General features: G+C 46.8%; 2 protein-coding genes across 5 annotated transcripts; one reads left to right on the top strand and one right to left on the bottom strand.

Annotated features, from left to right (window-relative positions):
• The first annotated feature begins 474 nt into the window (after positions 1–474).
• On the top strand, positions 475–11667 carry DHX8 (DEAH-box helicase 8). The gene is made up of 23 exons (XM_050327593.1): positions 475–601; positions 925–1010; positions 1601–1673; positions 2016–2101; positions 2711–2820; positions 2925–3236; positions 3541–3685; positions 4142–4345; positions 4539–4626; positions 4940–5037; positions 5247–5394; positions 5502–5683; positions 6091–6285; positions 6488–6673; positions 7111–7321; positions 7635–7816; positions 8010–8150; positions 8390–8545; positions 8676–8813; positions 9229–9357; positions 10004–10200; positions 10342–10521; positions 11045–11667. Exons 1-23 carry the CDS (start codon positions 490–492, stop codon positions 11262–11264), a joined length of 3579 nt encoding a protein of 1192 aa, XP_050183550.1. The 5' UTR covers positions 475–489; the 3' UTR covers positions 11265–11667.
• Positions 11668–12527: 860 nt separating this feature from the next.
• ETV4 (ETS variant transcription factor 4) lies at positions 12528–23957 on the bottom strand. 4 transcript variants are annotated; one of them, XM_050327699.1, is made up of 12 exons: positions 23787–23957; positions 23636–23714; positions 23409–23456; positions 21062–21115; positions 19939–20050; positions 19237–19395; positions 18673–18905; positions 17063–17137; positions 16897–16965; positions 16360–16532; positions 15459–15560; positions 12528–14843 (listed from the first exon to the last, which is right to left on the bottom strand). In XM_050327699.1, the coding sequence occupies exons 1-12, from the start codon at positions 23829–23831 to the stop codon at positions 14622–14624; spliced, it is 1371 nt and encodes a 456-aa protein (XP_050183656.1). In that variant the 5' UTR covers positions 23832–23957; the 3' UTR covers positions 12528–14621. The 4 variants fall into 4 exon arrangements, with proteins under 4 accessions (XP_050183656.1, XP_050183657.1, XP_050183658.1 ...); XM_050327700.1 differs by having other exon boundaries at positions 16360–16529; XM_050327701.1 differs by having other exon boundaries at positions 19939–20047.
• Between the last annotated feature and the right edge of the window lie 1631 nt (positions 23958–25588).

The raw sequence follows: 25588 nt of genomic DNA, 5'->3' as shown, positions 1-25588 counted from the left end.
ACAACAGTCGAGCTCCCTTCGAGCTCAGCGTCCGTTTGGGGCGGGGAGGGAAAGCACCTTTCCGGCTGCGTTAAGGAAGAAAGGCCCTTTACACGACAGCGCCCCAGCCCCCGGGCTGGCAGTCCGGGAAGCCTTTGTGCCCAGCGAAGCCCTCCCATGCCGTGTGGGATGTCCCGGTCCCGTGTGGGATGTCCCGTGCGGGATGTCCCGGTCCCGTGTGGGATGTCCCGTGTGGGATGTCACGGTTCCGTGTGGGATGGATGTCCCGTGCGGGATGGATGTCCCGTGTGAGATGTATGTCCCGTGTGGGATGTCCCGTGCGGGATGGATGTCCCGTGTGGGATGTCACGGTCCCGTGTGGGATGGATGTCCCGTGTGGGATGTCCCGGTCCCGTGTGGGATGGATGTCCCGGTGTGGGATGTCCCGGCTCCGCCCCCCACCCGTCACGGCCGCCCCTTCCCGCGCGTCCCGGAAGCGGCGGGGCCGCCATGGCGGAGGTTGCGGCTGCCGAGGAGCTCGCCAAGCTCGAGTACCTGTCCCTGGTCTCCAAGGTCTGCACCGAGCTCGACAACCACCTGGGCATCAACGACAAGGACCTGGGTAGGTGCGGCGGGCGCGGCTTTTGGGCCCCTCCGCAGGGGCCGGTGTAGCCCTTTGGGCTGTTGTGACCCCTTCCCGTGGGCCCGGGCTCGTTTCGCGAGAGGGCTTTTCGGGTTTGAGACGGTGAATTTCGCTTCGAGAAAACCCGCGGGCCTGAGGAAGTGCCTCGGTCTGGTGTCCCGGGGAGGGGGGCTGAGGGGCGGCTCCCCCCGGCCGGTGCCGCAGCAGAGCGGCCTTGGCTGGTCCCAGAGCAGCTTCTGGCCCCGTGCGCGGCCCTTCTACTTATTTGTGTTAATTTACTTCATGCTTTTTTTTCCTCGCAGCCGAGTTCGTGATAAGCCTCGCCGAGAAAAATACTACGTTCGACACGTTTAAGGCAATTCTGCTAAAGAATGGTGCTGAGTTCACTGTAAGTGAGACCTGAACCCTGTGTTTTCCTTGCCCTAGTATATTTTATAGAGATTTCTACTTTAAAGAGGGAGTTATGAGGACTGATTATGGGTTTCCTTCATTTGGAAAACTACATACTAATTAGCTTCTGAGTATTCCTGTCTCATCAAGCCAAGTCTCCCCATCCCTCCTTTTTTAAAAGATTTTATAGTCTTTGAAAAGCATCTTGAATTGCTTGTTGTCACATTGAGCATATAAAATATGGAAGAAACAACTTCTGATGAACGCAGGTGTCATAAGTCTTCTTATGATGCTTAGATGCTGTGTTTATCATTTCCTCAGATGCAACTGTAGTTGAATTAAATAGGTGATTAAAAATGACACATTGAACAGTCACTTAGATGGAACTTGTCATAATAATTTTCAGGTTTAATTCATTACACCCTTTCAGGGTGTACATAGAGTCCAGTGGTACTTTCTGAAAAAGCAGCCTGCATCTTCAGAATTGAGCTTTTTTTTTGTCCTGATAATAAGTCCTCACTTGTGCCTTCTGATAATGAAAGACAACCTTGCAGTAATTCCTTAAGGTGTTTTGTTGTTCTTTTTCAGGATTCCCTCATTAGTAACTTGCTGCGTCTCATACAGACCATGCGGCCTCCACCAAAACCATCTACGAGCAAAGGTATGCAGAGCCAGTGGTTCAGTGTTTGGTGAGGTTGATGCAGTCACTGTTCCAGTCTTGTGAGGCAAATCTTATTGTTTCTGCTGTTATTCTGGGTATAGTGCTAAAGAGTTTTTGTCTTTCTCATATTCATTCATAATCAGAATTTTATTTGTAGGAAGGTAACGTGGTACTCCTTGAATTGAATCTCTGTAAAAACTGCATGAACCTTTGCATGTACATGAAAATTAAACTTTAAATTCGATTAAGTCAAAAGTCAATTGTTCTTGCACTTCTAAGTTTTGGGTTTCATTGCTTGTTTGTTTCTTTTTTTTCCATTGCTGTTTTAAATCTCAAAATCAGAGGTGGTCGTCAAACCCAAATCAGAGAAAGAAAAGCTGAGGGAATTGTATCCAGCCCTTTGCAGGCCAGACAATCCCAACATCAGGGTAAGGTCATCGTTTCAGATTTCTTTTGTGATTATGCGAAAACTTGGAGGAGTTTTTATTTAATTGGGGTTTTTTTCAGTTAATTTCAATCTTTTCTCATGTTAATATGGGTGTCTCCTGCTAATGCATGGACAAAAGTGAACTGTGAGAAATGAAAGGTGGAAGGGGCAGAAGGCTGGTGTCACTGCACATTGTTACAAAGAACAGCTGTTACAGCAGTTGCCATGCTGATACTGTTCTGCAGAGTGTCTGGAATACCAGACATGCAATTTGCAACTTGACATTTCTTACATGAATTCACAGTGGTGATGGGTTACAGTCTAGTTTAAAATTTTGGATATTCAGGTGCTGTTGAGGGACAGGCGTTTTGTATTTCTGTAACAACCTGAGGCGTTAAGATGGAGCTCTCTTTTGTGTAAAAGCAGAATTACCTCAATATGGTGATGAAATGGAGGAGAGCTTTATTACTTTTTTTTCCTATATCACACATTGTGTCTGATCTCTTTTTATCTCGCATGCTTTGTAAATAGATACACACACGATTATCCTTAATTCTCTGTGACGGGCTTTTTATCAGCCTTTTCCCAGAGCAGTTTTCTGTCCTTGCAGACTATGCTGGATGAAGATGATGTGAAAGTGGCAGCTGATGCCCTGAAAGAGCTCGAAGCTCTGATGCCGACTGCAGACAGGCAGGGCAAGCAAAGGGACAGCGACCGCCGGTAGGTGTCTGGTGTGGCTGGGGTAAAAGGGTCTTGCCCACTGGCATTGCCTGCTTGTTTTTTTCTGAGGTGGAATTTCACTGCAAAGGTGTTTGTTTTGTTAGGGTGAAGAAAAGGAAGAGGAGCCGAAGTCGTAGCAGGGACAGGAAGCGAAGGCACAGATCTCGCTCCAGGTCTCGTTCCAGAACGTGGGATAAGAAAGGGGGAAAATCCAGGTACCGGTCACGGAGCAGAAGTCGCAGTCCCAGCAGGGACCGGAAGGATCGAGACAAGTACATGGAGAAGAGCCACGAGAAATGGAGAGACAAGCACATCGACCGTCCCCCACCTGAGGAGCCTTCCATCGGAGACATTTACAATGGCAAAGTCACGAGCATAATGCAGTTTGGATGCTTTGTGCAGCTGGAAGGACTAAGGTACCTTCTGATGTTCATGGTAGAGCTGGTATTATTCTGAGTTCTCTTTTCTGCTGGTAAATTGAAAAGGGCGTGAGGCTGCCGAAAGGTACGCTGGACTTGGACACCAAAATGAAAGGCTGTTTCAGAAAAATAAATTTGACAGTGGAAAGTTATGAAATTCTCATTAGGAAAGACAGTTTATGAACACACAACAGTCGGTTGACAGCAAAATATTGACAACAAGTCTCGATTCTGAATGATCTGAAGGACTGTCGGAGTAATAACCTGTGCAGTGTCTCAAGTCTTCCTGTTTCACCCCCAGGAAGCGTTGGGAGGGCTTGGTCCACATCTCAGAGCTGCGAAGAGAAGGACGGGTTGCCAACGTTGCTGATGTTGTGAGCAAAGGACAGAGAGTGAAAGTCAAAGTGTTATCCTTTACTGGATCCAAAACCAGCCTGAGCATGAAGGTATGGGCGTGCCAAAATTTTTAAAATTATGCATGTTTTTGCTATTTTTTTTTTACTCTTTTTGCTGGAAATTAATAAATAACCGTTCAAGTGGGAATTAAAAACCAAGATACTGTTCTGTATTTAAGTGGCCTTTTAATTTGCTCTAGGTTCCTGTTTTTGATGTAATGTTCCTAACAATTTTTTTTGGCTTGATGTGATAGCTAAGAGGCAGGGCAAAACTCAAGCTGGTGCTGTTTGTCTTCTCTTTTCAGTAGGGGAGAAGCTTTTCATTTTAAATTAAATCACCACTGTTGCCAAGGCAGAGTAGAGTGTTCCAGGCCTGGGCTGAAAAAAAATTAAAAACCTGCAAAACTTTCCTGTGAATGGGCTGTTATTGGCATTATGAAGCACCTCATGACAGCTAAGGAGAAGTGCAGTGTAGATAGAACTGATTGATTAATCAACCTAACATAGGATGTCGACCAAGACACTGGGGAGGACTTGAACCCGAACCGGAGAAGGAACCTGGTTGGAGAGACCAATGAGGAGACCTCCATGAGGAACCCAGACAGACCCAGCCACCTGTCCCTGGTGAACGCCCCGGAGGTGGAGGACGACAGCCTGGAGCGGAAACGCCTCACCCGCATCTCAGACCCCGAGAAGTGGGAAATCAAACAGGTGTGTTTGCATTCAGGGAAAAAGGATGTGTCATGGGATCTTTATCCATTGACACTTAGGCTGTGTTGTATTGTCAGAATGTAGGACCTTTCCTTTGTTCCTGTTTTATAGGGATAGTGTCAGAACTGAGTTGTAGGTGTGAGTTGTGTTCATTCATGGAGACAAATCCACATTGTATTCGTTCTGTTCCCAGATGATTGCAGCGAATGTGCTTTCCAAGGAAGAGTTTCCTGATTTTGATGAGGAGACTGGGATTCTTCCTAAAGTTGATGATGAAGAAGGTATTTCCCAGTAGTCTTATTGTTGTAAATTCATTGTGTTTCTGGATATGTTTTGACTGAAAAAGAGATTGATGACATGAATGACTATGAAGCATCTCACAATTTGCCATCATCTTACACACTGGGAACTAGGGTTGCTCTGGCTGTACTATTAATGGCATTTTGATGTGCCCTGTCTGTGAACTTTTATTGCAGAGTTTTTTCACTTTTAAAACTCCCAAGTTTTACACAACAAGCAGTGTTTAAAGAGGCACTTTTATGTACCTGAAAATTGTTTAACTTTTCTGTAACAATTGTCACTTGTGGATTTTAGATGAGGACCTTGAGATTGAGTTAGTTGAAGAAGAGCCACCATTCCTTCGAGGTCACACTAAACAGAGCATGGATATGAGTCCCATTAAAATAGTAAAGGTAAGAGATTTCCAGGCTAAAATCAATGTACTTGATTTAATGAAGTAAATATTTGGGAATTTAGCAATCAGTTTCCCACCTGCACGTTACTGAGAGCCTTGAAAAACATTACCACTGAACTGAAGCTGAAGGACAGTGATGACAGAGAGATAATTGAAGTTGAAGCAGTTGTAATACTTGAAATCTCAACTTTTGTTCTTGCTTTCCAGAATCCAGATGGGTCCTTATCCCAGGCTGCAATGATGCAGAGTGCTTTAGCTAAAGAGAGGCGAGAACTTAAGCAAGCCCAGAGGGAAGCAGAGATGGATTCTATCCCCATGGGCCTCAACACACACTGGGTGGATCCTCTCCCTGATGGTATGTCTGAGCACAGGGGAACTGTGCCTTCTTTGTGATAGTTGGGCAAGTCAGGAGAAACGTCTTGATACTTGATGTAATGGTGAAATTGTCTATTTCTTCTCTAGTGGATGGAAGGCAAATAGCTGCGAACATGCGAGGTATTGGGATGATGCCAAATGATATCCCAGAGTGGAAGAAACATGCATTTGGTGGCAACAAAGCTTCTTATGGTAAGAAGACCCAGCTTTCCATCATTGAACAGAGAGAGAGTCTCCCAATCTTCAGACTGAAGGAGCAGCTGATACAAGTAAGACCCTTGAAAAAGGCATTCTGGTTTGAGCAAGCAATGACTTAAATATTCTTGGTTTAGCTTGTTGACAGGTGAATAGCCAGCTGATAATTTTAAGTGCAGAACCTTAGTTCACAGTATTCATTTTAAAGTATTATCTCTGTGTATTTTAATAAAGCTCCAGATATTTATTGGTGTAAGTCAGAATTGATACTAGGACCATGTGGGCAAGGGATGAGTCAGCAGAGCGATGGTTAAGCAGATTGCTTACTTGATCAGTAAGAATACTTGTATGATTTTTGGTCTGGGTCAACTGAAGCAAGAGCAAGAGCTCAATCTAGTCCTAGATAGACAGTGCTGATTTTGTTTGGTCTGTTGGTTTTTAAAAATTTTGACAAGTGTTAATCTATTCTGACCTCTTCTAGGCTGTGCATGACAACCAGATTCTGATTGTTATTGGAGAGACAGGATCTGGGAAAACAACACAGATTACCCAGTACCTGGCTGAGGCAGGGTATACCTCAAGAGGGAAGATTGGATGTACTCAGCCTCGCAGAGTGGCTGCAATGTCTGTCGCCAAGAGGGTGTCAGAGGAATTTGGTTGCTGCCTGGGACAAGAGGTAAATTTCCATGTCGAAGAACAGGCCAAAATAAGCGTGAGGAAAAGAGGAAAAACCAGTACTGGAGCTGGTTTAGTTGTGTGTCCATGTGTCTGTTCTCTTGCAGGCTGTAAAATGAGTTTGTGGAATAACCAAGCTGGGAGTTTAAAATGCTAATGGCTGAGTTTTGTATCTTTGATTTCTGTGCAACTCTTCTCTCTAGGTTGGCTACACCATTCGGTTTGAAGACTGCACCAGCCCTGAAACTGTCATCAAATACATGACAGATGGAATGTTACTGAGGGAGTGCTTGATAGATCCAGATCTCACCCAGTATGCCATTATCATGTTGGATGAAGCCCATGAAAGGACCATCCATACAGATGTGCTCTTTGGACTCCTGAAGAAGGTGATGTAGTGTTGGATTTTTACTGCTTCAGTGTTCTCTCTCTGTTATGTGTGGGTAGGAGAGCACAGGCAAAGGTTTGTGGTCAGAATCTTTGTAAGATGAGCCTCTGAGTGAAGATGAAGCAATCAGAATGCATCAGGAACAATGAGAATTGGCCATCCCAGGTGTTCATAATGGTGGATGAGCAGAGGAGAGTCCTTGCTCTGCTTGTCCTTTGCTGCCAAAGGCTTTCTGGTGGTAATGCTGCTAAAAGAGGTTTGAAATGGGATCTCAGCGGTCAGTTTTCTGAAATTCTGGATACTGGAATCAGCCACCCCCCTACTCAGACATTAAAACACCTGATCTTGCAGGTTGTATTTCTCTGACTTCAGTCAAGTCCCATATGTTAATTGTTCCAAAGGCAATAAATGACTTGAGAACCTTTTGTCCCACTACAGACAGTGCAGAAGAGACAGGATATGAAGTTGATAGTGACGTCAGCAACACTGGATGCTGTGAAATTCTCCCAGTATTTCTATGAAGCCCCAATCTTCACAATTCCTGGCAGAACATATCCAGTAGAAATTCTGTACACAAAAGAGCCAGAGACAGATTATTTGGATGCCAGTCTGATTACAGTAATGCAGATCCACTTAACAGAGCCACCAGGTGAGTGGAGAATGGTCTTGGGCTGGTGGTGATTCAGGGATCTGTGAGCAAGGTCTTTCTACAAGTCATGGATCATGTTAGTAACACGAGCAAAATGCTGTCAGCACTATTCTCTCTTCTTTGCAAATACAGTAACTAAAGTGTTGAAAAAGTTGGGTGGCTGAAGTATGTTGCCCCTGGTTAGGAGGTTGTTGCCCAGAGGCTGGCAAAAGTTGGAGATCCTCTGCTTTAAGTGGAAAGGGTGAGGAATGGAAATATGTTAATACTAAACAGATTTGATTCTGTGGGTGTTTTTAATTTATTTCCTGTGTAGGTGACATTTTGGTGTTTCTGACTGGTCAGGAAGAGATTGACACTGCCTGTGAAATCCTCTATGAAAGGATGAAATCTCTAGGACCTGATGTTCCAGAGTTAATTATCCTCCCAGTATATTCAGCTTTACCCAGTGAAATGCAAACCAGGATCTTTGACCCCGCCCCACCAGGAAGCAGAAAGGTAATTTCATGTACATGTGCCTTCATCTTCTGCTGATGCATTTCAATAGTGGGGTGTGTTACACTGCTTAAATTGTATAGCTTTGGAGAAAAGATACCTTACAGCTTAGAGCATATTTTTGGTTGTGTACCTGTGTGGTTGGCTTGGCAACCTGCCACAAACCTTGTGCTGACTTAAACTGTGGTTTAAACAGGTTGTCATTGCCACCAACATTGCGGAGACGTCTTTGACCATTGATGGAATATATTATGTCGTCGATCCTGGCTTTGTGAAGCAGAAAGTTTACAACTCCAAGACTGGAATTGACCAGCTGGTGGTGACACCCATTTCACAGGTAGACATTCTGTGCTTGCCAATGTGACATCCAAGAACATGGAGGGGCAAAGTGAGGCGAGGATAAAACCACATTTTTTGATAACTCCTTGAGGCTGTGCCTAAGGAATGCACACTTTCCTGTACTGCACTGAAAATCTTTCTATTACTACAAGTAAAACTGTGGAGAATTAATCACTTCATTGTACTTCTTTTCACCTGTGCCTGTTTGCATCTGTTCATGCCTTGTTAAACCTTTAGGCTCAAGCAAAGCAGCGAGCAGGGAGGGCTGGCAGAACAGGCCCAGGAAAATGCTACAGGTTATACACAGAGCGTGCATATCGAGATGAAATGCTAACCACCAACGTGCCTGAAATCCAGAGAACAAATTTGGCCAGTACAGTGCTTTCCCTGAAGGTATGTGAGGCCAGGGTTGGTTAAAAGTTCCGTAGTGCCTCAGTGTTTGATGGCATTGAATCTCTGCCAGGAGTTTGGTGTCTTCCTTCTCCGTGTTTTACCTTGGGCTGTCTCCCCTCCCTCTCTTCAGGCCATGGGCATCAACGATTTGCTGTCCTTTGACTTCATGGATGCTCCCCCCATGGAAACTCTCATAACTGCCATGGAGCAGCTCTACACCCTGGGAGCTCTGGATGACGAGGGACTGCTCACTCGACTTGGGCGCAGGGTAGGCCAAATAAAATACCTTTTAGCACTGTCTGTACTGCCAATATTCAGGGGATGACACAGTGGTTGTATCAGGCCTTGCCTAGCACTGTTGGTTTCCTTCTCCTGTTATTCTCTTGTGTTTTGTTGGTAGCTCTTCATTTACCACAATTACATACCTTCTGCCTTTTAAGGAGCAACTATTATTACTCCTCGTTCATGAGGTTACTTTTATTAATGTCTAAAAATTTCCTGTAAGTGTTGGGATATTCTTGTGACAGTAAATACAGGCAAATAATTTGCTTCATGCTTCAAAGTTATTCCGGGTCAGGCACACTGCTTTGGAAAGTAAGTATGCAAGAAAAGGCATTGCTTTCTTTTGCACTGAGAAGACTCAAGACTTTGAGTGTTGAAACATGAAAACATCTTTCTTGCAGATGGCAGAATTCCCCTTGGAGCCCATGCTGTGTAAGATGTTGATCATGTCTGTCCATCTGGGATGCAGCGAGGAAATGCTGACGATCGTCTCCATGCTGTCTGTGCAGAACGTGTTTTACAGGCCAAAGGTGAGGCAACTGAGGCAAGAGGCAGCAGTGGGACAGTCTGAGGGGGTTTGGTGTGAGCAGAGTTGCCAAAAGAAGCCTGTAACTTGGTCAGACCATTTGCTCATGTGTTACCTCCCCTATATGCCTTTTGGTTTAAGGGCCTCTAGGCTGTGATGTTGGTAGTTTCTTTGCAGATGGGAAGGTAGAAGTGAGAAGTCTTAACATTATCTTTTGCCTTTTCCAATAAACACATGAAGCCTAAAGCAAGACAGTCCCAGCTCTGGAGTTCAGATAAATGAGCCATTTCCTTTGATTTCAAAAATAGGTACTGAAATGGAATAAAATGTTTAAATTAAAAAAAACACAACTGTTCATCTTTTGTGGTCAGGTCCTTGTCACCCACGGGAGAGTCTGCATGAGGTCTCTCTTTGACAAGGACAGTTCTAGGCTTTCCTTTCATAAAGGCATTGTTTTGCCTTAGACCAGTCCCAGTGACCTTTAGATTTTCATCTCCTGGTCCTTAGTCACTGACCCCTCAACATTTTGTGTCATCTGTTGGTAGATTTAGATGTCATGGTATGAGTGACAAGGCCCTGATGTCATTTGTGTTGCACCAGGATTGTCTCTGCAGTGCAGATACCTGATCCATGTGTGTTTTATGTGTTAGGACAAACAAGCGCTCGCTGATCAAAAGAAAGCCAAGTTCCATCAGACAGAAGGTGACCACCTCACCCTGCTGGCTGTGTACAATTCGTGGAAGAATAATAAGTTTTCAAACCCCTGGTGCTACGAAAACTTCATCCAGGCCCGATCCTTACGCAGGGCGCAGGACATTCGCAAGCAGATGTTGGGCATCATGGACAGGTGAGCATGTCAAGGAGGACAAAGAGTGACTTTGTTTCTTATTGTTCTTACGTTGCAATAAAATTTTGGTAACCTGATGTTGGCAGCTGCGCCCAAATCCGGAGAACCCTGACTTTCATCTCTCTGGCTCTTGCCTGGCAGGCACAAGCTGGATGTGGTATCCTGTGGGAAGGCAACAGTTCGGGTCCAGAAGGCCATCTGTAGTGGCTTCTTCCGGAATGCAGCAAAGAAGGATCCCCAGGAAGGTTATCGGACACTCATTGACCAGCAAGTCGTCTACATCCACCCATCCAGTGCTCTCTTCAACAGGCAGCCAGAATGGTAAGGAAGGCAATAGCATGGAGTTTCCTGTTTCTTTTCAGACTTTGTAACAGAGAAAGTGTGCAGTGTGCACTGTTTGTGGGGTACAGATCTGAGCAGAGGTTGCTGATTTCTCAGCAGTGGGCAGAGTGAGGAAAGTTTCAAGTCTACTTTTGGCTCTTTCTGCTGCTAAACTTAGTGTCTCTGCAGAGATGAGACTTGACTTTGGGAGCCAAGGCCAGGCCTGAAATCTGCAGTTCCGTTTTTCTGTGTTGTGAAATTGAGTTTAGAACACTGTGAGTGCTGAAGAGGGGAAAAAGGGTTTGTTTTAAATGGAATGAAGGAATTCTGTGCTGAATAGTTGTGAAGTAGGAGGAGGGAAATAAGGATAGCTCCTCTGGATGGTCCTTTTGAAGCCTGCATTGGAGCTTATAAGGAGCCTTATGCTGAAGGAGATAAAGGAGCAAGCTCAGAGCTCCAGCTGTTGAGTTGTTGCTTCTTGTTTGGAAAAACCGATTCCCAGAGTCTCCGTCCCTCCCCACAGGGTGGTGTATCACGAGCTGGTGCTGACCACCAAGGAGTACATGCGGGAAGTGACGACTATCGACCCTCGCTGGCTGGTGGAATTTGCTCCAGCTTTCTTCAAGGTTTCTGACCCCACCAAGCTGAGCAAGCAGAAGAAGCAGCAGCGCCTGGAGCCGCTGTACAACCGCTACGAGGAGCCCAACGCCTGGAGGATATCCCGCGCCTTCAGGCGCCGATGAGTTCCCTCTACCAAACTCTGGCTGGGTTTTTTTTTGTGGGACTGTGACTCTGTCATCGTTGCCAGTGTCCTGGAGGACAGGACATTCCCCTGAAGCTCACCTGTGCCACGAGCAGGTAATGAGCCCTGGCAGAGCAGGGAGTGCCCCAGCTGTGGCACAGATGTGCTGCAGCTCCACAGGACTGTCAGGCCTCTCAGAACGGGGTCTCGGAGCACTTCAGTGGTCATTCACCACTTAACAGACAAAACCTAAGACTTGGGAGTCTGGGCACTCAGCTGAACAACAACAAAAAGATGGTGATTAAAAACTGGCTGTTCACCAACCCAGTTTCTGAGTCACCAGACGTGTAGAGGCTGGAATAGTTTGTTTCTTTACTCTGCTAAAAGAAATTTATTTCTATTTACACTCTCGGACAGTGGCTGCTTTTTGGGAGCTACTTGTTTTCCATTTTTTCCTATTATATGCATTTTCATTGTAACTATTTTTCTTTTCATCAGCCTATCAGATAACTTAGGATCTGTGGCTTTGGGATAAGGCAGGAAAAACCTCTAGAAACCCAGCTAGAATGTCAGTTATATTTGGACAATGGCAGAAGTTGGATTGCAAATCTTATCCTTCATCCCCATCTCCTGGGTGCTGAAGGCTGGTATGTCAGGGAGTAATTAGCACATCACCTCTGCAGCATGGCCCTATCTGAGAAGTGGTTACAGATGTTTAGAACTTCCTATACAGTGTGCCATGTGTTTTATTTTCACTTAGGATGTTGACATCACAACTGTTGGTTTTTTCAATAGACTGTGCTCTTACAGGTAAGACGTCTGTAAAAAGTTGCATAAGTTTCTTGTTTAAAAAGAAGTTGACTGCCCAGCGTGTGCTAAGTCATGCCAAAACTACCTGTAAATTATTTTTGCTTTGCTAACAGATGGAACTTATTTGACTCCATAGCTCCAGAAACTCTTAATTTTTTTCCCAAAGCTGGGACATTTGCTAAAATTACTGCTGAATCGAGGAGGATGAGGTTGGCTGGTTGTTTATACAAAGTAAGTTGGAAGAATGTTTCACATTGAAAAGTAGCTATATTGGAAATATCTATCTGTACAAAGGGATGTTGTTAAATGTCCTGAGCTTTCCTATGATGCTACATCTTCATAAAGTTAAAAAAAACCACAAACTGTATGTTTGGACTGTCAGAGTCAAAGCACAAGTTCTTCCTCAGTCTCTGGCTAATGGAAACCCCCATGGGATTATTTTATATAGGGTTGTGTGGGAGCTGCTTATCTTCCTTCTGGAAGCTCCTGGCCATTTCCAGGACCATCAGGAGAAAATTATGACTTCTCTCTTTACCTCCACCCTGTCAGCTGCCTCTCAGTCTAGCTAAACACTTGTGAGCACCTGCTCACTTCCCCTGGAAGTGCTGCTGCATGAGGCAGAGCTGAAATTCAGGGAAAAAGCTGATTAAAACCGTGGAGCTTGGCTCAGTGTGGAGCGTGGGAGGTGCTCTCTGCAGCTGCAGAGAACTGTTCCCCTGACACCAGGTGCAGCTGGAGGTCACATATTTCACTGTGATCTTTCAGGCCTGGTCCTGTGAGCGTGTCAAGGGAGCAGAGTGTTCGTTTCTTGAACTCCCATCACGATTCAGAAGTAAACATGCACCCCTGAGCCCTCTGGATCAGCTGCCCAAAGCTGCAAGCTGGTGCCAAGCCAAGGAGCTGTGCAAAAGCAAGCTCAGGAGGGAAGGGAGGACCAGTCAGGGGCTCAATGAAGTTGCACTGGCCAAAAGATGTAGACCAATTTATTAATTATAGTATTTTTACACTCATAAATAGTAAAGGCAGCTTATAGCCAAGGGTGGTTCTTCACCCTCGCTTCTGGGATGCTGGGTGGGTGGGTGGGTGGGCACAGGGCAGGGCAGGAGGGGCAGGAGCTGCCAGAACACCAAGTCTCTGGAGTGCACAGAACCCAGGACAGGCTGCTCTGAGCATCTGGCCTCTCCTCAGGCAGGGAGTGCTGCCTTTCATGGCTCTCTTGCTCGGGGACAAGGCTGGGAGGGTTGGCATTAGCCATGCAGGGGAGAGTCACTGGGGGAAATCAGGCTTTCAGTCAATATGCAGAATTTTCTCCACAGGCTACCGTGCTGGTGGGGTTGGCAATGCTCTGTATTCAGCAGCTGAAAAATCATTATGAAGCAGTAGGAAACAAGTTTTTTTCTGTATGGGTACACTGTACTGCTCCTTGTCTAATTGGGAACGTGGTTGGAGCTGCTAAATTAAAGACATCTCTTAATAAGGATGTGGTACTCATTATAAATGTTCACTGTTGGGGAAAACCTGTCAGTCCTGCAGAGGGAGCTGCCTTTTCAACATACCAGGATTTCCCCTCAAACATGCAAAGATTTGTGGAGTTCAAGACTGAATTCCAATATTAAGATCTATGTATGGTTTAGGTTACTTTGTACAGCATTTTTATCACACCTTCCACCAGGTTCTTGTCTTGCCTCGGGTGATTTTCTGGCCAAGCCCAGGATGGGCACACTCAAGAGCCTGACAGGTCTTGAAAGATCCTGAGGATGTTTGTTGAAGAAGTGGTTCGGTTTGGAAAATCTGGTGTCTCAGGCCTTGCTGCTTCCCACAATCCCTCTAACTGGCCATGGTTCTGACCTGTGTCAGACCAATGCAATCAGGCACCTCTCCAGTTCCCCTGAATGGTGGTGTGTTGTGTTCTCCAGGACTGCTCTAACCCTGGCCAGTGCTTCCAGCGCCCCTGCTCAGAGTGCCTGAATACCAGAAAGCCCTAGAATGAGCAAGGAGGTGATCACAGGCAGGAGCAGGCACATTCACTATAAGATCTGTGACCACCACCCTGCAGCCATCCTGGGAAGGCAAGACTGGCCTTCCAGAGGTGAGTCCCTGTGGTCAGAGCTGAGGGCAGGTTCCACAGAGGTTCAGCACATGAACTGGAGGAATAGAGTCAGCAGCAGCCTTGCAGCATTCTCATACCTGAAAAAAAAGCCCAGTGGGACAGCATCCCCTCCCTCTCCAACGAGAGGGGCTGCACCAGGGTGTTTGATCCAGCTGGAGGCACCGGTGCTGCTGAAGCTGCAGCTCCACTGCTTGGAAGATGTGTCTGCATGGCTAAGGATGTGTCCCGTCCTGACACACAGGAGGGGTCTAATCACAGGCACACTGCTGAGAGGTGATCATCCACACGTGCACCTGAACATTGTCCTGACCAACGCAGGTATTCATAGCTTAGTGCTGGCCTGAAAAAATGCTGATACCACCTGACCACTTAACCAGCTACCTCCTACCCACAGCCACGTATGGAACCAACATCCACAGCACCGTGCTGTCACCAGGGCTAGTACGTGTAGCCCTTGCTGTAAAGCTGTGGAGGGAAGCTCCCAAAGTCTGGCAGGTAAGTGGCATTTTCATCCAGGTGAGAGAGGGGCACCGTGTCCTCCTCGCTGATCTGCCGCTCGAACTCTGCCTTCAGCGCCGGCCGCTGGTTGTCGGGGAAGGCCAGCGAGAACAAAGCCTCGGGCTCACACACAAACTTGTACACGTAGCGCTCCCCAGCCACCTGCAGGGAAGAGAGGGGGTGAGGTGAAGGCTGCAGGCCCACAGGCAGCTCCTCGATGCCCCAGAAAGGCTCGCAAAAACGTCCGAGTGGTGGCAGAGTTGTAAACGTAATCTCCTCGTGCTTGTCTCCCTGCTGCCCTGGTCTCCCCTGGAACAGCTCCTGGGAAATGGGATGCTGCCAGCTGACTCTTTGCCCAGGTAACAACAGCATCAGCAGTCCCTGAGCAGCCTGTACTGTGATAGTTGCACTCCTTCTTATCTCTTAGGTGCCCTGGATCTGGCACAGACCATCCCTACTACACAGGACAAAGCCTCGGGCAGCCTTTCTCTCACAAAAGCAAGTCTAGACTGATTATATCTCCTTTCAGCTGCATAATTTCCAACTTTCCTGACTGCAGACATACACAGAAAAAGAAATCACGATTCCCCTTTGTTTTATTTCTCATACATTGCCTGCATTCAGCTCCTTCCCAGCTTCCCTGTTTAACAGCTGCAAAGAGAGATTGTGGGGAGAGAAAGCTTGGGGTGCCTGGCTCGCTCAAGGACATTCTGTACCTGTCTCAGACAGGAGAAGCATCAACTTAAGTCACAGTCCCCTCCTGCTTTGCAAACTGACCTTCTGCATGATGCCTTTTTCGTAATAGTAGCGAAGGGATCGGCTCAGCTTGTCATAGTTCATGGCTGGACGGTTCTTTTGGATCCCCCACAGCCTGGCCACCTGCAGGACAAAACATCAAAGTGTGTGGAAACGTCTGTGAACCCAACCCAGGGGCAAAAGAACATTCCCCAGCTGGTTCTCTTTTGAGGAATGATACCACAACACACATACAAACATGTTTAAATAACGGGCTCATCAATAATTTAGCAGCTTTACAAGAGTAGAACTGAAGCTGAAGCACTCCGGATCACAGATAACCCACCAAAATAATTCATCTGCACTGAGAGTGCCCATAAAAGTTGATATATAGCAAGAACAGTGCTCAGTGCAGCTCTAATTGAAACAAGATGTGAGCAGATATTATAGACACATCTCCTGGATGCTGTCAGGCACCACTGTGGTTTTTGGAACATGGTAGCATTAGAAATTACACCTTGGTAATGTCACTTTGATATAGACTAGGACATATTTTCTTCCAGATTCTTATGAGGAGTTCTGCAATCAGTAGGATTCAAAACTCCAAACCTCGATGTGAGCCTCAGGTGTAGAGCAAGGTAAGACAGCACAGGTCACTGCAAGCTTGAGATTCAAGTATCTAGGGAGGTGAAGGCAGTGGGCAATTTGACTCACTGCATAGCTGAGAGTCTAAACTTACACACAAGCAGCCTTCCTTAAACCTGATATTTGTCACCCAAGTGTTTCTGACCTCTTCTAAAAACCTTGACTTGCTGCAGGGTCTGCAGAGTACCCCCAGGTAGGCAGAAACTTCACAGGAAAGAGGAAAAGCCACTTGGGAATTTGCAGCCCCAGAAACAGTGGCTGCTTCCCCCTCAGCCTGTCACAAACTCCATGGTTTCACCTCTTCTGGCTCAATCAGCTTGAACTCCATCCCTCTGCCAGTCCAGGCAATGAAGTGGGAATTGGTCGGGTCATCCAACAGAGCCACAAGGAATTGCCAGAGCTGGAGAGATCCCCGCCTTTGGTATGGAGGTCCTTCCCGGTATCCTCCAGCTTCCTGCTTGATGTCTGCTGCTGAGAACAAACAAGATGTTTCTAAGGACAGCAGTGCAAAAACCATTGGGGAAAATTAGGGAAAAACAAAAAAAAAAAAAAAAAAAAAAAGAAAAGGCACATTTAATGTTTACGTGGAGTATTTCAGTTCACGTGAAACAGAGTGGCCAATTCACAAGCAAAAAGCAAAAGCAGCTCTGATGAACCTCACAATTAAGCTACTTATGCTGTTTGCTGCTAAGACAGCCCAAGGGTTGGAACACTGAAAAGCTGATATGAACCACAGCTTTCAAGAACTCAGTATAATGAACTATGTGGACACTGCTCAGGTGGCTGGGAAAGATGCTGGGTAACCCTATCTTACAACTGTGAGCCTTTCTCCAACCTTCAAATTTCTCTGGAACAACGCAGACATCATCAGTAAAGGACTTCATCTGCTTGTTGTAGCTGCAACCTGAAAGAGAAAGCAAAACCAGCAGTCACAGCCAGCCAGGATAGTACCAGAGGACAGTTCCATGCAGGGAAAAGATGATGGTCACTGCTTTTCTTACCCAATGTGTCTTCTGTGTTTGAATGGCTTGGATAGCTCTCAACATTTATGTACATGGAAGCACAGTCAGGAACATCTACAGAACAATTAACAAGCTCATTTATTAAAAAAACACAGGTGGAAGAAAGATCTTGCTCTCCAGAGGGGGACAGGTGAGTGCAGCTGTCTAACCAACATCCTCTTAGGGCCCTCCTAAAGGGTTAATGTCACAAAGGTAACTACAACTTCATCTGCATCATCTTTCTAATCATTCATTACAGGGGTAAGTTTTTGTGGCACTGTCACACAACATCCTTCAGAGTAGCCAGGATAACCAGCCTGTCACCTCTACACCACTCTTCATTCAAAATCTTGGACAACAGGCTAGGTTTGAATAACACCTCTCCCTCATCTTATTTAAGATAACTACACACTCTGCTGCTGTTTTTCCCAGGTAAGAAGGCATTGCATTTTCCAAGGGGTAGTATGATAATCTAAACAGAGAGCAGTAGCATCTGAATGTTCCTGCAATGTCTCACAAATGTCATTTCAGATGTCCCAAGTCTCCCTGGCTTTTTCGCATCGTGAGGGGCATCCTCACGAACAGTTGAGAAAACAAAAAGAGAAAAAAACAGGCTGAGTTTAAAAACAAGCAGAAAGGCTTTCCATGATCTCTGTAGTGCACATTGCTGCCTGCACACTGCAATTTGTGTCTTCTGTATCTTGTGTTTTCTGAATCTAATCTATTTTCTATCCACAGCTGAAATGGAAGCTGTAACTGGGAGCTGTGGGAAGATTTATCTTGTGTTTCCCTCACACTCCTCTGTACAACCATGGCTTTCAGCAGATATTTTGCTGATGCCAAGGGAAGAGTACTCTGAGCTGACAGAGTGGGTCTTATTAAAATCATAAACTCTCACAAAAAAAAAACAACATTCTTCTGGGTTTGCATTTTCTTCCCCTGTCTGCACAGAATTACCCAGTGAAAGTGTAATATCAGGTTTTTGTACCCTCATAGGAGCTTTTTATTTATGTATTTATTTCTGCTAAAGGAAACAATTCAAGATGTCTATTAAAATACCAGGAAACCAGAAGGAATCCAAGACAGTTTTTCTGTCCAAGCTCCAACATATTTGATTCCTTCCTTTCTGCTGCCATTTACAGCATGTTTTCAGTATGATTTTCTCAAAGCTGACCTCACTTCTTTTCTGCAACCTACCAGCTCACATCACACATCCCCCTGAAGACAAACACTCTCTGTGAAACTGTAAACACCCTTTGCTCAATTTCTGATGGATTGAGTGGGTTAATCTTTAATCTAGTTTGAACGGATTTAACATCACCTTCTACCTCCTATCTTACTAAAGCTTTCAACTACCTACCAGAAGGTCTTTCTCAGAACGTGGCATGGAAGGTGCATGTCCCAGCTTTATCTTGGATGCAGTGACCAGACAGAACTGTTTAAGTTTCCTACTACACAGCCAGTTACCCAGGCCAGTTTCCCAGACCCACACATGCTCCTGAAGAACTGTTTCAAAGCCCAGAGGCCACCAGTGGTGGATGTTCACCCAGGAGTTGCTCACTCCCACTGATGCCTGATTTATGCAGTCAGAAAGAGCTCGTTCTGCCTACCTGAGTCGTACATGTAGTCCACCTGCTCCTGCTTGACCACCACAGCTGCTGGGTACTGGTGGCTGCTGGAGCCTGCCTGGCTTTCTTGCTCGTATCGTGGGTCATGGTGCTCCTGTTTGAAGCCCCATGAGGGCTTGGACAGCTGGCACTGGTAGGCAATGGGGTCTTCCTGGGCCATGCCTTGGGAGGAGGGGAAAGAATGGCACATCTCCCCAGGTGGCTGATAGGCAGAGCTAGAAGAAGGGAGAGGACATGAGATGGCTGCTTTCTTGGTTTCAGCCCTGGTGGAGGGACAGAAACTTCCTCAGCCTCTTACTAGGGCTGTAAGAGCTCACTCACAGCTGGGGCAAGGAAGGCACCCCAGTGAAGGATGTTTCCAAGCCCATCATTCACAGAATCCAGCAGGGTTAAGGTTAAGGTTAAGGACTTCAAACCCTAGGCAGCAGCACTGGATCCCATGGAAACAGAACACTTCCATCTGGATGCTGCAGCCCTTCCTCCCTGAATCCCCAAGGAGAGCAATCCCTCTTTGCCAGTGGCTGCCTCCTCCTGGCAGCGACTCACCTGTTTTCATTGAGGTATCCACAGCTGGATGTGGAGTGGGGTGGCCCCACAGGGGTCGGGAAGCTCCTGTCCTGTCCAGGGAACTGTGGGAGTGGTGACTGTGTCAGGATTCCTGGGCTGGGGGACTTGATTCCAACTCGTCTGGGTTGATCGTAGGCACTGGAACAGTACAAACAGATATTGGAGCATTACAGCTCTCCTAGAAGGACTTGTGGCAGCACCTGGGAACAATTTATCAAAGGCAAACATGCTGTCCCTCTGTGCAGCCACCTGGGCTGACAAAACTCCCAGCATTAAACACCCTGCCCTCTGATTGTCAGCTGACCCCACACACACAACAGCAACAACCCTTCAAGTAGAAAACCAGGGAAAGGTGTCTGGGCTGAAGAAGCCACACTACAGCTCAGGCAAGGGCTTGGCAGTGGTGTCAGGTGTGGAACAGATTGTGGAAAGCAAGGGGGAGAGATGTGGTAGATGCCAAGATTGCGCTGAGCATGAAGACAGACGAGGGGCAGCACCAGGGGGAAGAAAAAAGAAGCAAACCCAGACCTACCCTGCTCAGGTCTGAGCTGCCCAGAGCAGCAACTGGCAGGGTGAGCTGACCCACCCATGGGGCTGTTGTCATACACCCTGTTATTTAGATAATCCAGCGGCACTTTGTTTCAGAACAGCTCCTGTCCCTCCCCTGTTCAGCCACCTTACCTGGTGTAAAGGCACTGCTCGCTGTGGGGCTGGAACAGCTGCTCGTGGCTGCAGGACAGGGTGGGGCTCTGCGGCTCCTTTTTGATCCGAGCAGGAGGACTGTGGAAAGCTACTGTGGGAGGGAAAGGAAAGATCAGGTTGACACTTTTCCTCTTTATGGAGAGCTACGATGAAGGGTCAGTGGAGATGCCGCCACCTTGTCCTTGTTCAGGTGGCTCTGAAAGAAACAAAACACCGACAATGCACAGCTGCTCACTGGACCTCCCTGAGCACTGCCCTTGATTTAGTGAAGTTTGTCATCAAGCCTTAAAACATAAAGGCAAAGTTTTGATTTGCATCATGCAAAGTGGTCTTTCTTTGCCATGTCTTGTGAGCAGTAGTATTAACATGTAGCATTGCATTAAATTATAATACACTAACATGATGACACATTGGAGATGTCCTGATAGTACAGGAGGAAAATAAATGCAAGGTTTTTGTAGCCACAGTGATTGCAAAAGTTTAAGGCTTTCTGTGGAAAAGACCACACCTGGGATGGATTCAGTGTTCTGAGCATGACACTCCTGCATCTGTGCAAACACTGCAGGCCCAGGGAAGGGCCAGAAGAGAAAAGAGTCTTTCTGTGTGTGGGGCACCCACTTCCCTGTCTGTAGCAACCCTTTTCGATGCACGGAGCAAACAGATATATACAATCCATCTAAAAATGCTGATTGTAAAATTCCCCCCTCAGAGGGGGGAAAAAAATAAATTGCTCTCTCCACTGCACTGACCTCCATGGGAATTTCAAGAAGCTGGATGTGTTAGGAGCAGCCAGTGCTTTCCAGACCCTAAGAGCTGGAAAAAGGCTATTACATTACAACTGACTCATGAATTCACTCAGAGTGAAACATGGGACCATCCTCAGTTCCAGGTCAAAAAGAGGAAGAAATAAGATATATGACTCAGAGACCAAGCCCAACTGTGCTGCAGGGCCAAGTCCAGGAGAAGGAGGTAAAAAAGAGCAACCAGTAAAAGTGTTTCATTTCAGTTTTCATGCCCTGGACAGAGAGGAGGGGTATCAGCACAGGAATATTTGAGTTTGCCCTTGTCCCCAGAGACATGTGATCTTCCCCACGCTACTTACAGTTTTCTGAATGAAAGTCAGGCACAAACTGCTCATCACTGTCTGGAACCTGAGCTGTCAGGAGAGACAGAGAGAGAGAGAGAGAGAGAGAGAGAGGGAGGGAGAGAGGGAGGGGGCAAAGAATTAGTTTGGGCACTTTGTGCAGTATAATTAACACTACATCAGAAATAAGTCTGTGCAGGAAATACCTGAGCTTTCTGCTGGTATAAGTTTAGTGACTAAGGATAGTTTCCCTTTGGGCTTAATGAACAGTGGTGTGTCCTGGGAGAACCTTAACCATTGCACATACTGTGTTAGAATATTTTATTACTTCTAACCATTGCTTTTACACCCCTTTTAGTGCAGGGAAGGGAGAGCTTGCAGCAGATTGTTATTTGATAAAGTCTGTCTCTATTGCTGAAAGAAATAGACAAAAAGACAAACCTGCAATTTCTGTTATGGCAGAGATTACAACAGATTGCACTCCCTCAGCTCTAAAGCAAAGGTGACCTAGCCAAAGTTAAAAGACATAAGGAATGGAAGCCCACTAATCTCAGTCACTTGAAGCCAACCTAGACAAGACACTCCAAAAATAAACCTCAGGAAATAACAAACACTACACTAACAGGCAGTGAATCAGAATGGAACTGGCCAAGCTCTTCACGCTGACCTGTGTGACAACAAACTGCAACTGCAAACAATAAAAGGTGGGGAACAGAGGGGGAAAAAAACCACCCAGAAAATTTATTCTATGAGTTATCTTCAAAAAGCAACGTGGAAATAGAAGAAATGAGCGGGATCACAGTGTGTGAGCCGAGTTTGGGTTTTGCAGCCTGTGTCCCTGAGGCTCTGTGGCACTGCTGAGGATCTCATTAAGAGAATTACAGGCTGAAAGCAATAGGCCACAGAGGAGATGTGAGATGAAGGGCAAGGCTGAAATGAGAGCACAACACAGCCTCGCTGCTGGGCAGTGATGTTTGCAGGCAGCTACAGACCTGTATCAGAAGGCTAAAGGGAAAGTTGCCAGAAGAAAATTTCGATTTTTGTATTCATTATCTACTCCATAGAGTTGCAATACAGATAGAGGTTTTCTTGTTCTCCCCAAACCAGCACCTGTACTTAAAAAGAACTGGGATAATTAGGCAGACATTTAAAGAGCAACACCAGGCTTGTTTCAGTCGCTCAGGCATCGACACAGGTCGCCCATTTCCCACCCTGCTTTCAAGAGCCAGAGCACGAGGGGTTGTGTTCTGCCCAAGGACACCCAGAGCTGGGGGTTTCCACCTCACAGTCAGCACAGGGACCTGTCAGACATAGTCAGATAAAAAAGAGATATCCCTATGATTAAAACCACACAAATATATATAGTGACACATATACAATTGTGTATGTGGTTTAAATTCATCAACTGATTGCTTATTTTCTAAATTTTTAAACTAAATGTGGAAGAGAATAAATAACATATTTCATATTTTTGATTTTTCTTCTGCATTGTTTAGGAAGGCACTCTAAAGTGATCTATTGCCTCCACCTCATGAACAAATGCTACACACAGAGACATGAACAAGACATTAATAAAAATCCTGTCACCATCCAGGAAAATATTTTGACATACAGGTGAATACAGAAAAACCAAAGATGGTTTGCTTCAGAGTCACTTTTATTGTTATAAGTCTGGAAATGGGACTCACCATGGCAGAAACCAGTTCTCCTATTTGTGGTCTGAAATCATAAGCTAGAATATTAAAGCACATATTGAATTTCTCGAGGATTTCACTTGGACTACATGCTATGAGGATATGTTTTGAATTTTCTAGAAAATGGATCATCTACAGTACTGGAATTGAGTGAGTTCACCACTCTGTTTAAAACTAGTTTCACTTAGAATTAATGTGACTCCTTGGAATTCGAAGTTTTCCTTGAAGTTCAAAGGCAAAACAATTTAGACACCAATCTGAAAGTTGTGTTAATTCCGGAAAGTTCCCAAAAAAGTTAAAAAAAAAAAAAAAAGAAGTATTTTGTTCCCCAAATTAAAAGAATACTTTCTAGTTTAAGAAAATACCGACGTTCTGGCAAACAACAAAGATAAGTGACAAATTAGCATAAAATCGAACCAGTTGCAAGTAGCCTGAAACGAAAATTGTACCCAGGAAAGAGGGCCAGCAGCCAAGTTCCATTCATAAGCAAATGCCCAGCACAATGGTGTCATTCAGCGTCTTCATTTACTCAAGCCAGAGGTTGGCAAGTCCGAAAAAAAACCACTTTTGTTTGGAGCCAGGCAAACACGGCGAAGGAGCAGCACAAACCTCGCAAGACAAACAACTCAAGAGACGAGCGAAACCAAAGAGAGCAAGGGGAAGGAGCCCACCTTCAGTCAGCCAGGTCTCCTGGAGCTGGCTCAAGTCCTGGAAGAGCTCTGCAGGAGAAGGGAGAGGATCCTCAGCGGGGCACTGGGGAGGGACACCGGGCTGCTCCAGCCCCGGCGGTGCCGGCGGAACGAGGAGGTGGGGACGGAGGCGCGGGGGGAGGACCCGGTCATTGCCCAGACGCCTCCACCATCCCCATCCCTCCCCTCCACCCTCAGACCCCTCTCACCTTCCGAGTCCTGCGGCGGCGGCACGCCCGGCTCACCGGGGATCTTCCCCGCTCCCAGCACAGCCTGGCCGGGGGGCTGCTACGGAAGGAACGGGATCAGCGCGGAGCCCGCGGCCCCAGCGGAGCCCGGCGTGGACCCCCAGTCACTCACCTGCGGGAACGTGAAAGGCACCTGCTGGTCCAGGTACCCCTTCATGCTGCCCGGGGGGGAGCGCACCGGGGACGGGTGGCGGGGGGGGCCGGCCCGGCCGGAGGGGTCCCCGCGCTCCGCAGCCTCGGCAGGACCGCGACCGGAGCTCTCCCGCCGTCCCGGGGGAGGAGGTGACCGCGCCGAAACTTGGGACACGAGTCGGGACCGAGCCCCCCAGCCCCGCTGCCGGGACGAGCCCCCCCCTCCGCCCCGGGACAGAAACCCCACCCGGCCGATAGGCTCGGGTTGGGTCGGTTCCCCTGCAGTCCCTCAGCCCACGCGGGGCCCCGAGCGGCCCCACCCCACGCTCAGACCCCCGTGGGCCCGGGGGCGGCCGCCCATTGGCCCCGCTCGCTCGGGCCCCGCTCGCCGCTCCTTTGTTCCACCGAATTTTTTTTTTTATGAATGAAGCCCCGTGCTGGGCACGCCCGCCAATCCCGGCTCGCCCCGAGCCCCCGCCCCCCGGGAAGGGGGAGGAGCTTTGCCCTCCGCGACCAATCGCGTGGCAGAGCTCGGCCCATTCATGCCTTGCGGAGCTCCCATTCATAAAAAAAAAAAATAATAAAATTAAATAATAAATCTCCCTAAGTTCATTCATAGAAGCTGCAAGGGCGCTCCCCCTACCCCGCGCCTGCTGTGCATGCAGGAATCGCTCAGCCCCCTTCTCAGGGGAAGCCCCTTCTGGGGAAGCTTCAACAAGAAATTGGGGGGAAAAAAAAAATCTCACTCATGCAACTGGAGAAAGAATAAATAGAGCCCCGGCTGCCGACATCAGTTTTAGTCATACCAGTGTTAAGGGACAAGAACATTTAAAAAAGAAAAAAAAAAAATCTAGTCCTGGGATTGGCACACCAAAAAAAAGTGGTTTTGCTTTTCCACCTGCTAGGGGCTGTCTCCTGGGTCGTGTGCATGCATGTCCTGTTTGGGGTTTTGGGTTGCTTTTTATTTTTTTTCAAAATTTCTCCTTTAAATTTCCACGATGACATTTAACGTTTATCAGTCCTATTTTTCCCTGCAAAATATATCGCTGACAGGTGAGACCTGGTGATAGTACAGTAATTGTTCATGGACTGTCATCTCCTGGAAGAGAAATAGGTTGTCAAGATTGAAAGAAGGCAAGGGGAAAGTTATCCCTAAGGCTGAACCTGTACAATTTTGACGTTTTTGCTACAGCTCCCAACCCCAGTTCTCTGTACTCTTCGGGAAAGGGGTGTTTGTGATTTTTAAGTACCTAGACAGTGTTCTAATTAAGAGATAATGGAAATTTTGTTACTGGAAACTCGGTCACACTGGAGAGGGACTAAAGACTCTGAGCAAAAGTCTGCTGAGGAGCAGCTGAGGGAGCTGGGGGGGCTCATCCTGAAAAAAAGGAGGCTCAGGGGGGACCTTCTTGCTCCCTACAAGTGCCCAAAAGGAGGTTTTAGCAAGGTGGGGATCCATCTCTTCTCCTCAAAAGGCAGCCTTCTAGGTCTTGGATCATCTCTGTGGCCCTTCTCTGGATCCTTTCCAGCCTGTTCACATCTATTCTAGTGAAGATAGTCCCAGGATGCAAGGAAGTTCCTTGCACCTTGTGGCTGCCTGAAACACAACACAGGCTCTGGAGGGAGTGATTTGGTGTAAGGTCTTGTGAATAAAATACCCCTTTTAAGTATTCATGGCAGCCACTTTTTATAATGTTCTGAATGAGGGAAGGCAGTTCAGGCACTCTGTCTGCAGGAAGGAAGTAATTAAATTATTAGCACTTTGAGAAATTAAATTACGTG

Source organism: Myiozetetes cayanensis, unplaced genomic scaffold (genome assembly GCF_022539395.1).
Source record: "Myiozetetes cayanensis isolate MyiCay16 unplaced genomic scaffold, myiCay2020 scf34, whole genome shotgun sequence".
Taxonomy (NCBI): Eukaryota; Metazoa; Chordata; class Aves; order Passeriformes; family Tyrannidae; genus Myiozetetes; species Myiozetetes cayanensis.
The sequence above is the reverse complement of the archived record's forward strand: the minus strand, read 5'-3'. Positions and strand labels throughout refer to the sequence as shown.

What these genes read in the sequence shown, in the direction of transcription:
- DHX8 (XM_050327593.1), top strand. Translation starts at nt 490, where the DNA reads ATGGCGGAGGTTGCGGCTGCCGAGGAGCTCGCCAAGCTCGAGTACCTG. An exon ending in AGAAGTGGGAAATCAAACAG is followed by an intron (nt 4,346 to 4,538) that starts GTGTGTTTGCAT and finishes TTCTGTTCCCAG; the next exon opens with ATGATTGCAGCGAATGTGCT. An exon ending in TGGTGACACCCATTTCACAG is followed by an intron (nt 8,151 to 8,389) that starts GTAGACATTCTG and finishes TTAAACCTTTAG; the next exon opens with GCTCAAGCAAAGCAGCGAGC.
- ETV4 (XM_050327699.1), bottom strand. Translation starts at nt 23,831, where the DNA reads ATGAAGGGGTACCTGGACCAGCAGGTGCCTTTCACGTTCCCGCAG. An exon ending in GGAGACCTGGCTGACTGAAG is followed by an intron (nt 21,116 to 23,408) that starts GTGGGCTCCTTC and finishes CTCTCCTGACAG; the next exon opens with CTCAGGTTCCAGACAGTGAT. An exon ending in TGTTCCAGAGAAATTTGAAG is followed by an intron (nt 16,533 to 16,896) that starts GTTGGAGAAAGG and finishes GTTTGTTCTCAG; the next exon opens with CAGCAGACATCAAGCAGGAA.